The sequence below is a fragment of the Glycine max genome, chromosome 9 (assembly GCF_000004515.6).
Source record: "Glycine max cultivar Williams 82 chromosome 9, Glycine_max_v4.0, whole genome shotgun sequence".
Classification (NCBI taxonomy): domain Eukaryota; kingdom Viridiplantae; phylum Streptophyta; class Magnoliopsida; order Fabales; family Fabaceae; genus Glycine; species Glycine max.
Genome location: NC_038245.2, coordinates 39,034,932 through 39,049,287, shown reverse-complemented (window position 1 = coordinate 39,049,287; position 14,356 = coordinate 39,034,932). Strand labels below are relative to the sequence as shown.

The 14,356-nt window shown below is 32.4% G+C and overlaps 2 protein-coding genes across 4 annotated transcripts; one reads left to right on the top strand and one right to left on the bottom strand.

The window, feature by feature from the left end:
• The first annotated feature begins 2,786 nt into the window (after positions 1-2,786).
• On the top strand, positions 2,787-8,172 carry LOC100813370 (T-complex protein 1 subunit gamma). 2 transcript variants are annotated; one of them, XM_003534013.5, is made up of 14 exons: positions 2,787-2,961; positions 3,196-3,265; positions 3,389-3,450; positions 3,859-3,931; positions 4,275-4,342; positions 4,525-4,594; positions 4,737-4,802; positions 4,896-4,967; positions 5,497-5,570; positions 6,212-6,874; positions 6,945-7,070; positions 7,195-7,299; positions 7,385-7,459; positions 7,787-8,172. In XM_003534013.5, exons 2-14 carry the CDS (start codon positions 3,241-3,243, stop codon positions 7,970-7,972), a joined length of 1,665 nt encoding a protein of 554 aa, XP_003534061.1. In that variant the 5' UTR covers positions 2,787-2,961; positions 3,196-3,240; the 3' UTR covers positions 7,973-8,172. The 2 variants fall into 2 exon arrangements, with proteins under 2 accessions (XP_003534061.1, XP_006587399.1); XM_006587336.4 differs by having other exon boundaries at positions 2,790-2,961; positions 3,187-3,265.
• Positions 8,173-9,620: 1,448 nt separating this feature from the next.
• LOC100813909 (eukaryotic translation initiation factor 6-2) lies at positions 9,621-13,396 on the bottom strand. Of its 2 annotated transcripts, XM_003534014.4 has the most exons (8): positions 13,230-13,396; positions 12,283-12,339; positions 12,024-12,120; positions 11,807-11,892; positions 11,581-11,625; positions 10,792-10,922; positions 10,142-10,252; positions 9,621-10,063 (listed from the first exon to the last, which is right to left on the bottom strand). In XM_003534014.4, the coding sequence occupies exons 2-8, from the start codon at positions 12,290-12,292 to the stop codon at positions 9,806-9,808; spliced, it is 738 nt and encodes a 245-aa protein (XP_003534062.1). In that variant the 5' UTR covers positions 12,293-12,339; positions 13,230-13,396; the 3' UTR covers positions 9,621-9,805. The 2 variants fall into 2 exon arrangements, with proteins under 2 accessions (XP_003534062.1, XP_040860891.1); XM_041004957.1 differs by having other exon boundaries at positions 12,024-12,339; positions 13,230-13,348.
• Between the last annotated feature and the right edge of the window lie 960 nt (positions 13,397-14,356).

The following is a 14,356-nucleotide window of genomic DNA, read 5'->3' as shown; positions in this document are numbered from 1 at the left end:
TGAATCATTGTTTCAACATCTTCATCGTCACAAATTTGCAGTGCAATATATTTACGTGCAACTAAAAATCTACAAGTGATAATAGATATACTTTCATGTTTTTGTAATTTTACCTTGTCGTGTATCCTTTTTTTTAAACTCTCAAAACTAATACCACGCTTTATTTGAAAAGCTTTTTTAGGGTCTTCAAATGTGATACCATCATCAGTTTCGTACATCTTACCATTTAAATAAACGAGTGTAATAATTGAATTCATTTTTCAAAAATATACCTACAATAAATAATTAATGTCGTCAACAAACAATAATATAAAAAATATATTAACATAACATAAATTATTAACCTAAAATAAATTAACAACAACAAATTACTCTAAATAAATTAAATTACTGTCACAACAATTTCCTACTTCGCACACTCATGACGCAAAACAATCGACATTTATTTTTAATGTCTATGTATAAATTTTGGCTATTAAAAAAATATACCAACAACATCAATAATTAAGAGCTTAACTAATAATAATAATAATGTGCTAGACATAAAAACTACTACAATAAATAATTATTGTCATCAACAAACAAATATAACATAATTATAACCAAAAATTAAATTATTAAGTTACCAAAAATTACTAATTATCACACAAAAAATAAAAACAAAATTATCATTTCATTTTATATTTCGTGTCAATTTGTTTATGCACCTACAAAATAAAATCATTATTATCATCAACAAAATAAATATTAATTAATGCTATGATGTATCGAAGATAAAAAATATTTACTAGTTTTGAGCAAAGGTATAAAACGCTTCAACACGTTTCAACTCAACTCACTTCAACGTTTTTGCGTGAAAATGAAACGGAGGGGAATGAGTTTTATAGGGAAGAGGGACGTGCCTGGGGGCCCACCACTAGTGGACGCGCCTAACAGGCTACCACTACTGGTAACGTCTGGTAGGCCACCACTAGTGGTCACGCCTAGCAGGCCACCACTTCCACCCCTGTCCCATCGTCCTGTCAAGTCATGTCACGTGTCGCGTTCTGGTGGAATGCGCCCCTCAGGTAGGTGCGTTGTAGTAAAATAACAGACCCCCTTGGTAAATAAAAATGAAACAGACCCATTTTAGTAATTAATTTGTAAAAGGGACCCAATTTGATGATTTTGCCGATTAGGACATTGGGACATTCAACATGCATCGGTTTAGTGGAGAGGCCACTCACTGTAGCATGATGGAACAATTAAGAATAAACAATGATTTGGCAGTGGCGTATTTCTTCTGAATGAGAAAGGTGGTGGTACTGGTATTATGTGATTTATTCTTCATGGCAGTCTACTAGGCCAGCAATGTCACGGGGATTGTTTAAGTCCAAGTCCTCCCTTTTAATTGGGCCCAGAAGTCTTAGAGGAAAACAATTAGGCTGTTGCTAGGTGCACCCAGTATTATTGTTAATGCACCCAGCACCTAAGGGGAAAAGACTGAAATACCCTTAATCCATAAGCCTTTTAAGTTGATCTGTAAGCCTTTTACGGATCAACTTGATCCATAAGCCTTTTACGGATCAACTTAGTCTGTAAACCTTTCATGGATCAACTTGATTCGTAAAAGCCTTACAAATTAACTTGATCCATAAGCCTTTTACGGATCAACTTGATCCGTATGCACTTAATATCAACATACGGATCAACTTGATCCGTATCAACCTTACAGATCAAGTTGATCCGTACGATTTACGGACCATCCTCACGCACATCCATCACAAATGCGAAAAAAACACAGAGGCAATTTTAACATTTTCAAAAAATACTGGGTGCACCTAGCAACACCCAAACAATTAACTCTTTTAACTTTTTTTCATCAATAACCACTTATTTGAGTTTTGTTGGATAAAAAACATGATAAATTTTAAAGAAGAAGATTTAAATCTACCAAAATATTTTAAAAGTGAGGATCAAATTCAATTATATTAAAGTATATAGGTGAAAAGTATAGGAATTAAAAATATATTTTTTTATATAAAATTCATAATAAATTAATATTTTTTATTATATAAATTATATTATAATTATAATAAAAATATTTTAAATATGTAAATTATAGTTTAGAATTACAATAAATAATTTTCAACAAAATTATTTTTAACTATGGATAAATTATTTTTAAATATATTATGTTATTTAGCTTTGGTTTTCCTTTTTTATATTAATGATAATAGCTAAATAATTAAAAAATTGAAAATTAAAAAGGTAAAATCTTGCAAAGGGTTGTCAACTATAAGATGATTTCAATATTCTTTATTTATCTAATAATCCGGGACTAGTAGTGCATCTCAATTACAAAAATAAGATTACATTTTTATATTTTGAGCAAATAAAAATAATTAAATACGAAAACACTTGAAATTAAAAATAGTTCTTACGTTCCAAAAAAAAATATTTACTTTTTTTTTGTTTGTTCTTTTTTCTATATCCATGGATTGATTTAAAAATAAAATAAGCAACATTCTTTTAATTCTCTTTTGAATATATTTATGTTATTAATTGAAATTTATTATAAATCTTAAAACTGTGTAGTTTCATTCTTAGTTAACTAGTCTCCACTCGTTATTTATAATTTTGAATAAATTTTGATTAATATTAAAAACTAACATGTTAAAAGAAATTCATTAAAATTAGAAAGTATGTTGTAAAGTAGAACTCAGAAAAATAATGTAACAGTAATAATTTGAAAAGGAAGAAAAAGTAAAAATAAATATAAATAAAAATGTGGCACTGGGAGGTTCCTCACATTTAATATAAATCTAGCACATTTTGGCGAAAAACCTCAGCGTAGTTCCTAACACTACACTCTTCCGCCGATTATTCTTCCTCTGTGCCCTAGCTTCTCTTCCGCCGCTGTCAACGACCGTCTCCCTTGCCGCTTCCGGCACCGAACGAACAGTCTCCGGCCAACTTCAGGTAACTCACATTCTTCTCTCTGATCTAGTGCTGCTTTAGGCGTCACTTACTGCATCGCCACCCTCGCAGTGTGATTGAGGGTTTTACTTTTGGATTCGTCCTTAGTTTGTTCATTTTTAGCGTTTTCTATGTTCGGAAAACGCTTTAATCTGCTTCGTTTTGTTCGGAGAAAAAAAAAACTGTGTTGTAGCGGTGCTTGAGTTTGAAACTAACTTGCTTTGCTAGTGAATTTAGCTCTTGCGTGCGAAAATTCTCGGAATATTTTGAATCCAGGAAATCATGCACGCTCCAGTTCTAGTTCTCAGTAAGTTCTTTCTCTTCTCTTATGCTTCGAGTTTCTCTTTATCTTCTTCATTTTTGAATAATTTTTTTTTTTTGCTTTTTATTGATTTTAAATGGTTTGTGTTTGTTCGATTTGATTTTGTAGAGGACTCTTTGAAACGAGAGTCTGGATCTAAGGTCCGCTATGCTATTATTCAGGCGGCAAAGGTATTGCTGATTTCCAACTAAGACTCTGTTTGGATAAATTTTTCATAAGCATTTACAGGAGAAGAAAATAAGAAGATAAAATGAACTGAACTTCTTTCATAAACTAAAATCAATTTATGTACTTAACTTTTATAAAATTTCTGTCGTCTAACTTTTCCAGAAGCTGAAGCGCATAACGGGCCTGTTTGGATACATGTCAGAAGTGCTTATGAGAGCTTCTCTGCTTGAAATGTAGAGCTTTTTCCAGTAGAGAAGCTCTTAAAAGGACTTCTATCTTTGTATCCAAACAGGCTTATGGGAGAAGTCCAATTGATTTTACCAGTTAATAGAGAAATTTATCCAAACAGGACCTTACTAGTTGCTATTAATGTTCACTTGTTTCTAATCTAATATTGTTGATGATGCCAGGCTGTTGCTGATGTAGTCCGAACAACATTGGGACCTAGGTCCATGCTAAAAATGCTTCTTGATGCTCAAGGAGGTTAGTGATTTCATTTTTTTTTACATAAACTACAACTTAATTGAGGACTCACGTTTTTCAATAGTATCTTGCTGAATTTCGTATATTTCTTGACTTTTATCTTTGGTTTGTTAGAGGGGTGTACATAGTTTGCAAACAATTGTTGTCACATTTAGTAAAATTGTCTTTATAATTATTTATTGTTTCTTATGCATGATGTGGGGATGGCATTATTGTTTAGGTTCTGAATTCAGAACTGAATATTTTTTAGTGTTTACTGTTTACCATTGAGGATCAGTAGACTAGAGCACTTGTATTTTATGCTTTTATTTGATCCTCATTCTTCTTCCTTGCACATTAACAGGAATTGTGGTTACCAATGATGGGAATGCTATCTTACGTGAATTAGACCTTGCTCATCCTGCTGCAAAGGTATTTGTATCTTTTGCTTCACTTTATTGATATTGCTGTCACACATACGTTATACATACTGCTATATACTGCACTGCACTCCAGACTATGTCTTGTGAAAACATCACTTCTGTGAATCTAAGGCTTAGTTTCTCTTTATTGTGAAACTTACCAACACTGTCCTCTTATTGGAATGTATACAGTCTATGATTGAGTTAAGTCGCACCCAAGATGAAGAAGTCGGAGATGGAACGACATCTGTCATCATTCTTGGTATGTTTCTGCATGATTTAATAGCAAAATTCTAGATGTTTTTATTATATTATATACTGAATGGAGGATCAGATCTTAGTTGATTTGTTGGGCAGCCTATTCTCTTTTTACAATTTTCAATATCTTGTATTTTTGGGTGCAGCTGGTGAGATGCTTCATGTCGCCGATGCATTCATTGACAAAATTCACCCTACAGTTATTTGCCGAGGTAACTTAATAGTGTTACTGTTAATCAGTGTTTCTCTCCTACAAGGTATAAAATTGTTTATATTAATGAATGCTACAATTTTGTAATCTGCAGCATATAACAAAGCTTTGGAGGATGCTATTGCTGTCCTTGACAAAATTGCAATGCCTATTGATGCTCAGGATCGTAAGTTTTATTGCTGGTTTAGTACCTTTTTGTGTTAAAAATTTCTTCCTCCCAATATTAGGAAAAAAAATTTACACTCATTTTGAAGCAAGACTGAGTCTTGCATTTGATTTTGACAAGTTGCAAATTTGAGTCTCCACCCATTCCTTACGATGATGTCACATAAATTCTATGTAAGTGTGTAAATTTGCTCTGAGCATGGAGGGTTTCTCTAGGGCACCATCTCTGCCCCCTAAGTTTTTCTACCAAAAAACAAGTTTCTGCCTTTATGGTGTACGGAATTTTTTCAATTCTATACTCCAATTGTTTGAAGATGAAGAGCCTAGGTAGGTTTTCTAAAATCTATATGGTTTGGTAATAGGGATGTGATTTTCTTAAAAGATGACCTGTAGTGTCTTATTGGAATTTAGTGCAAAATCTCCTAGAATTTGTAGTAACTGAGTAATATGCAGAAACAATACATGATTGCTCACTCCATTTAATTACTTCTTGAGATATAATCTCAATGCTATGGTGAATTAAACTGCAGGAGGTATAATGCTGGGGCTAGTAAAAAGCTGCATAGGTACCAAATTCACAGGTCAATTTGGGGATTTAATTGCTGTGAGTATCCCTCTTTCTCTTCTGCTAGGTTTCCTAATTGATATTATTCTGTTCTTTTATATAATTGTTGAGCTGTTTGTTCTGGCATATGGAGCTTGACCTGGTAGCGAAATTTATCTACTTGATTTGTGTGTTTGTGTACTCTGTGGAATCCAATAAAGTTTGTTTCAAACCCTATAAAAGGAAGCATAGTCTTTGTAGCGTTGCTGATGGGAAGGCTGGCTCACTGCTAGTGTTGTTAGACGTTAGCTGTCATCTGTACATTGTTTTTCTACAAAAGCATTACTTGTTATTATGATATATACAAATATACTATTTACTTGTCCATTATCTATTTGATTTTGGTATCTAGATTCTAGACAAATGTCTTCATTTAATTAGATGGACCTCTGGAATTAGGTGATTTGCCTATGAATTCATCAAACTATTTTCTTCATCTATAAACTGCTTACCTACGTGAAAAAATAGCAAATAATTTCATAAAAATCTCATTTCATGTAGTTCTTGCTCTTCGGTTTTGTTGTTTGAATTAAAACCTGATGCTAATTGAGTGTTGATAATAATTATAGCCTTCTGAAATTACATAGAATTTCTGGATCTGTTGATTTATGTATCATATATTCTTCCTTGGTTACTTCCAGGACTTAGCTATTGATGCTACTACAACAGTAGGTGTTGAGATTGGCCAAGGTTTGAGAGATGTAGATATTAAAAATTATATTAAAGTTGAGAAGGTCCCAGGTGGGCAGCTGGAGGATTCGAGAGTTCTCAAGGGAGTCATGATAAACAAAGATGTGGTTGCCCCTGGCAAAATGAGGAGAAGGATTGTTAACCCACACATCATTCTTCTTGATTCTCCCCTTGAGTATAAAAAGGGTGAAAACCAAACAAATGCCGAACTGCTCAAAGAAGAAGACTGGAGTCTCTTATTGAAGATGGAAGAAGAATATATTGAGGAGCTATGCATGCAGATATTGAAGTTTAAACCGGACTTGGTAATCACAGAGAAGGGTCTGAGTGATTTGGCAACCCATTATCTCAGCAAGCATGGAGTTAGTGCAATCAGGAGGCTGAGGAAAACTGATAATAATAGAATTGCAAAGGCTTGTGGTGCTGTTATTGTGAACAGACCAGATGAATTGCAGGAGTCTGATGTTGGTACTGGTGCTGGGTTATTTGAGGTTAAGAAAATTGGAGATGAGTACTTTGCATATATTGTTGATTGCAAAGAACCCAAGGCTTGTACTGTTCTACTAAGGGGTGCTAGTAAGGATCTATTAAATGAAGTTGAAAGAAACCTACAGGTAAGCTATCGACATGTTCTAAAAATTTAGTTTTGACCATACTGCTTTCTGAAACTTGTTTTCTTGACAGGATGCCATGTCTGTTGCAAGGAACATTATAAAAAATCCTAAACTTGTTCCTGGAGGCGGTGCTACAGAGTTGACGGTGTCGGCTGCCTTGAAACAAAAGAGTTCATCTATTGAGGGCATAGAGAAGGTGAGCGTAGTTTTACTGAACCAGTAGCAGTAGCTGTACTACTTTTGATGGATTCTAGTTCTATCTCTTGTCGGGAGTAGCAGTTTACACTGAATTCTTACTTAAGATTGTTGTTGACTGACAGTGGCCTTATGAAGCTGCTGCCCTAGCTTTTGAAGCCATACCACGAACTTTGGCTCAAAATTGTGGAGTAAATGTCATCCGGACTATGACTGCTCTACAAGGAAAAGTAAGAATAGTTTGTTAGTACTTATTGTATACAGTCTTTTTCTCTGAAGTCATATCACGTTTAACACTGTTCTTGAAAATAATAGCATGCAAATGGAGAAAATGCATGGATTGGTATAGATGGAAATACTGGCAGTATCACTGACATGAAAGAGCGCAAGGTACTTCACGCCTAACCTATTCTGTTACATATGCATATTTTAAATGATACCAAAAACTGCCAACAGTTATTTTGCCAACCAAAGTTAGTCACATTAGCCATTAGGCTTTGAACTAACATTTCTCAGTTACTCCTAAAAGATACAACACAGTGAAAAAACCTGTGTTTATTTCTTTAGTAGAATAGTATAGTCGTGTTGCCGAGCCCCCCTTTCGGAGATCTACCCTTTTTTTCTTGTTTCAAAGTATTTGTACTTATGCTACCATCTTGATAAGCACGTATGTCACCAAGTGGACTCAGAAAATGTTTTGTTCTAATGTGATGTTAGATTTGGGATGCCTACAATGTGAAGGCACAAGCATTTAAGACTGCCATTGAAGCCGCTTGTATGCTTCTGAGGATTGATGATATAGTGAGTGGGATCAAGAAGAAGCAAGCCCCTGGAGCTGCTCCTTCAAAACCCAAGGTTGAGACCGAGGCAGATGCTGACAGTGAGCAAATCCTTCCTGACTGAGAATCTCGGTTCAACAGACATTGTTTTTTGGTAGAGTTGATGATGTGCAAGGTTCTTTATCTTCCTTAAATCTTATCACTATTCTTAGGAGTTTTGAGTCCTTTATTGGGATGCTGTTTTTTGTGCCTTCTCTACTGTTTGCAAGAGCAAATTGTGTACTTTGTTGATGTTAAAGACTTAATTAACTGGCGTATGCTTTATTGGGTGTTCTCGGTCCATTATCTTGAGATTTTGTGCCAGGTTCAAACTGACCAGTTTCACCAATTCTGTTACGCTGTTTCTGGTTTTTCATCCTATTCATTCGTGAAATGTTTTCTTCATCTTAATATCTAAGTTTCCGGTAAACTATGGTACAACAGAGACTTTTTTGTTGGTAATAGTGTTCAATTTAGAAAAGTACTGATAGTCTTCTAGCTCGCTAGTGATTACTGATTAGTCTTTTAGAAAACTACCAAGGATTTAAGAAATGCTTGAGATAATGAGATGGGTATTTGATGTGCAGCATTAGATGATTCTTATGCGAAGAAACGTTAACTGACAAGTAGAAATAGAAGTTCAAATTTGTTCAGCAATATGTTCTTAAAGCCAAGGCCATCGTTGTACTTACGCAAGTACTCCCAAGAATTTTATACAATTATTTGAGGGATGGCATAAAATAGGCTTTTTTTTTTATTGTACATTTTATGTAAAATTTAATGTAAATTTGGTTAAATATATTTTAGTAGGAAGTTGTATTTTTTTATATATTATTATATAATGAATTATTTTGTATACCAAAATTGTTATTAATTATTTTAAAAGTGATATCTACTATAGATATTTAATGTAAATTTATATTGATGGGCCATCGAAATTAAAGTCAATAATAACAATTCTGATATGCATATTTCTGATCTTTAATAATGTGATATATTAGAATAATGATTTCATTATATAACTAGAGCTCCAGTTGATTGATGTATGATAGATTCAATCTGTATGATTAATTGAAATAATTATTAAAATTAGGTTATACGTATTAACATTGATGTGTAAAATAGTATTTCAACCAATTCTTTCAAAAAGTAAAAAGGAGATTTAAAGTAAGATATTTTCTTTCAAAAACAGAATTTTGGATTTTGGACGAACAAGAGTCAGGTTGTTTGGAAAGTCCCAAAAGTGATTAAAAAATACAAATTTAATTTGGGTTTAATTCATATTACGTGAACATCCCATATTTGCTGATAAACCAATAATACTTTCATATAAAATAAAAAAAAGATTTCTCATTAAGAAATCAAGAAATATAAATATTTTAGGTTATACATGATTTTCAATTATAAGATATGGTTGCAACTAATTAATTCTTAAGATCCTTGATAGTGCATGTTACAGGAATTTCAACAACTAAATAAGATTGCTATATAGAGACAAAAAATATAGTTGAAGTACAGTAACAATTTTTATGTTCTTGACAATTTTAAACAGCTTTTATATTATTACCTTTTTTTTAAGAGTTCAAAAATGTAGAATTTTTACTTCAAGAAATGTAAAAACTTGTTCTAACATGACAGAATTTGATTGCTTCGGAATCAACCTAAGGCTATTTTGAGGTCGTCACCACGAGTGGAACGCAAGAAAACCCCTACATAAATTTGATTTGTTTGTGTTGGTCACACAAATCAGCACATGATATTATATGATATCACAATTAACGAAAAAAGAGTACAACACGATGGGAATATATATGCCCACATTACAAAAGACAAACTATCACCAAAACTTAAATTAGAAAATCTTAACAATCAGCAGTGCAATATATTGCACAAAACAAAACACTATTACTACCACAGTTCAGACATAGGTATCAATGAGGGATTTCCTCATCTCATCCACAATTGCACTAGGCTGTGCTTCTCTCAGCTTGAAAACACTCTCAATCACAGATAGCTCCGTTGCGGTGGTGTCGGAACCACAAAATGCGGTCCAATCATTAACTGTCATTCCAGCCGCTATTACTTCACTACCCCGGTTCACGGTCCCAGCCACCAAAGGAACCTGAAGAAGTGTAGAAAGTTCATCCAAGTCTTCTATGGAAGTATGAGGGTGAACCTGCATCAAGTGTATGGTCAAAAAACAGTATAGATGTCTACATTATGAATTTCAAATAGATAAATATATTTCACTCACCAAGCCACCTCTGTTGGAGAAGGCACAGTAACTACCAACAAGAATATTACCAGCAATGGTCTGCCTGAAAACTTCTACTCCAAGAACATCTGCAATCATCTCTTCAGTCTCCTGAACAAAAACTTAACATTGAATACTAGAGCAAGCCAAGGTTTATATATAAAATTCAAAGATAAATGCAAATAACAATGATGGATAAAAGGGGTTTGAAGCACTAATTGGTTTAACTCATAAGAGTAGTGTGTTAATATTGATATATGGGGAATTAGCTTCATATGCATAGCAATAAGAGAACATGTTAGGCAGACAAACAAGACCTGATTAGGTCCTTAACAGAATTATCTAGTAAAATATTTGAAGTTATAAACATGGATTTGTTTGATTAACAAAAGTCAACATTAGGTGATCAAATTCCATAGCTTTGATGCATGCCAAATTTTGCATGTTATTACCAAAAAATTACAGTTTGAGTTGTCAATTTAAGACACTCAGATTCAGAAAGACTAGCAATATATATGTGATAATTTGTCCATTTACATATTCAATGTCCATGCTTAACATGAAAATACAAGTCTTTTCAAATCATTTTTAATCCTAAGCATGAATAAACAGTTACAGAAAAGAATCAGTAGTCCACAATAAGGCAATACCCTGTCAAGATCAGTGTGTGTGAGGGCCACATGGTCATTACATGCGATACAATTTCCCAGAGCAGATAATCTTTCATCTATTCGCTGAACAACAACTTGATCAGGTAGACTGTTTCTCAATTGTTGAAGCTCTACAGCAATATGAGTGACAATAAAATCAAGTAACATAAGTCAGTATATCATAACTAATGTGGAATTATATACCAACAAAAATAGTGTGCAAGATGCAAGGAAAAAAAGTACTGTCATAATCATGAAATCCCATCCTCGGGCCTCAGCATAGAGAATTTATACAAACGAAGACAAATAAGAGATTATCAAAACCCAGAGAAAAATGGAAAAAACAATGCTGAAAGGCCAAGAGACTAGAGTGTTGATAAAGATAAGGTGCTAGCAAAAAAACAAACAGAAATCAGAATCTTTATGATATCAGCTAATTGCATAACCACAAGACAGGCATGAAACACTTCCTGTCTATAATTTGGTAATAAAACCAGTAGGTTAGTTTGATTATTTTCAATTACAACTATACAAAAGCAATAATGTTAAATATTTTTATAGAAATAAGCATTTCTTCATCCCATCTGTGCTAGCTAACAGTAAACAGAATCATCAGTCTAATGTTGAATAACCATTTGACATATTTTATTCACAAAGTCAACAGGGTCAATTTTTGTTTGTGGAGAAAGGGAGTTACAAAGTCGATTTAACAGGCCATAGCACATGATATTAAAATAGCATCATAAAGTACTAAGAATCAAAACAAAAAAAAAAAAAAATAGGAATCACCTTGGTCTGTGGTGGTATGGGGCAAGAGAAGCCCATTCTTGTTTCCTGCAAACAAATAGGAAGGTAAATTATTTAGGTTCAATAAAAGGACGATAAATAGAAGAAAGAAGAAATAATTGTAGTTTCTTTGTTAGCTAAATATATAGGATGGAGCCATCACAACTGTGATATGGACTATTACTCCTAGAGAAACCAAGAGAATAAATGAGGATAAGAAAAACTTTACCAGCACAAAGACGACCAATGATACGAGTACCACCAATGGATGTCTTGACCACAGGGATAACATCTGCTAACTCAGCTTCAAATACACTGGTACAAAGCAACATATTAATTTATTCATTTATAGAACTATCATAACAATTTCAAACCATTTGAAACCAAATATAATAACTAAAATCCATCTGAGAATATATTTTCACTAGTCCAAAATGAATGAAAACCTGTAGAAGCTTTCAGAACCTCCAATCGCAACCAAACAGTAAGCATTGGTGAGTTTAGAGAAGACTCCAACTTCACAATTATTTTCAAACTGAAGTCCTGCAGGAAATCCATAGTCATTTAATATATTAATTTTAAAAGTAAAAAAGATCTCCACCAAAGAAGACCATAAAGTAATAGAAACATTAAACAACATAAATGAGCAAACCTGGTAAAAGGTACAGATTAAACAGATAGGAAAAACAAATATGTTTCACTTACTAGTTGCCATGATTGAGAATGACAGAAATTGTTGACCCAAGCAATCAAATTGAAGATCTACAGCATTAGAATTTTAATCAGAAAAACAAATAAAGGCCCCATGTTTCATATGAAAATAGTTTTAACAACATACACCTCATATCTAAAACTTGTAAACCTCACATACTCAATCTGTGGATTGCAGGTCTTCACCTTACACTTTATATTGAAGTTTAGGAATTTTGAATGTTAAGATAGAACTTTTTATGAAAAACAATTAGAAGGGGTTAGCATTATTCAAAGCAACTCTCCCATGAAAAGCTTTAGATAACAAACTCACAAATGAAGTAACAGGAACTGATGTTTACCAAACTGGAATTTTAAAAAGAAGAAACGAAAACAAAAAACGAATGACTTCTCCACTAGAAACTTGTTCATTCAAATTTGATAGGAAATTTGTTTATTCTCCACTGCTTCTAGCATTTGGTAGACATGATAAAACGCAGCAGAACAGAACAAGTTGATTATGTTTTATACTTAGCACATTTTTAAAATTGAAAATCCCAAAACTCAGGTGAAAAGTAGACATTTTGATTCCAATAAAAAAATACAATTAGGATTGATTCCTTTATTTTGAATTAAAAAAATACAATTTCTTAAAAAAACTTAAGAAAAAAATATTTTTCCCTTAAAGCGTAAACTCTCACAAGCATGCACTTCGTTTATCCAATCATTTTTACTTAAAACATGAAAACGGATTAATGCATTTTGCATCTGAAAGCTTCATGTCTGTAATTTCAGCTCGGCAACTCAATCAAATAAAAACTAAGTCACAGGAAAGACTAGTAACACAATAAAGATAACAAAATTACATTAAATTGGAAACCCCAAATTCCCAAATAATCTAAACCTAATTTGGGGGTATTATGAAGGGAGAGTTGGATGTGCAATCATGAAGAGAATAATACCTGTGGGGCGTTGAGGGATGGAAGGTCACGGCGGAGATAGCAACGGCGGCGGAGAAGGAGAGGTTACCGGAGCTGAAAACACGGAATGGAGAGAGAGAAAAAGAGAAAGACTAAAGAGAGACAGAAAGAAATTAGGGTAGTGTTTTGTACTTGTATGTACCGTGGGCTGCACGGTGATTTATCTATTTATTATTTATTATTTATATTTAATTGAAATTGAGATTTTTATACAATTAATTAAATTTTATAATAAATAAATATTTGTATTCTCATAAATTTCATTGTAATAAAAAATTTAATAAATAAACTAATATATTTAAATATATAAATTATATTTAGGTATATAGAAACAATTTTAAATAGTGATATGGAATTATTGCTTAATTTAAAAATATTAAAAATTAATTTAAAATAAATATAAATTACATAAAGTATCCTTAATAATTTTTTTTAAAATAATTTATTTTTTTATCATGAGCAAATTTCGTTCCTTTTTCTCTTGAATTTTTGGAAGGGTGGTAAAACATGTCACTGATACTTTATCTTTTTTTTTTTTCTTTTCTTTTCAAATTACTAGAGGTATTATATTTTCCCTTTCCTCTTCCTTTCTTTCTCTTTGACTCACTCCAAATAAAAATTATATAGACATCTGAAATTGTGTAAGAAACAAAAATGAAAATGTGAAAGTAAGAATATGAGTGTCCAATAAACATAAAACGTAAAGGAAATATATAAAATTACATAAAAATATAAGTAATTTTAATATTTAAAAATAATAAAAATTAATAATATATATAAAGAATATGATTATCTTATGTAAGAATAAAAATAATCAAATATTGATCTTTACATTAAAATAAAATATCAACAATTAACCATAACACAACTATCAAACACTCGCTGTCTATAATTTGGTATCAACAATTAACCATAACACAACTATCAAACACTCGCTGTCTATAATTTGGTAATTAAACCAGCAGATTTGTTTCATTATTTTCAATTACAACTATACAGAAGCAATAGTGTTAATATTTTATAGAAGTAAGCATTTCTTCATCCCCATCTGTGCCAACAACTATCAGAATCATCAGTCAAAGGTTGAGTAGCAAAAGTCAATAGGGGGA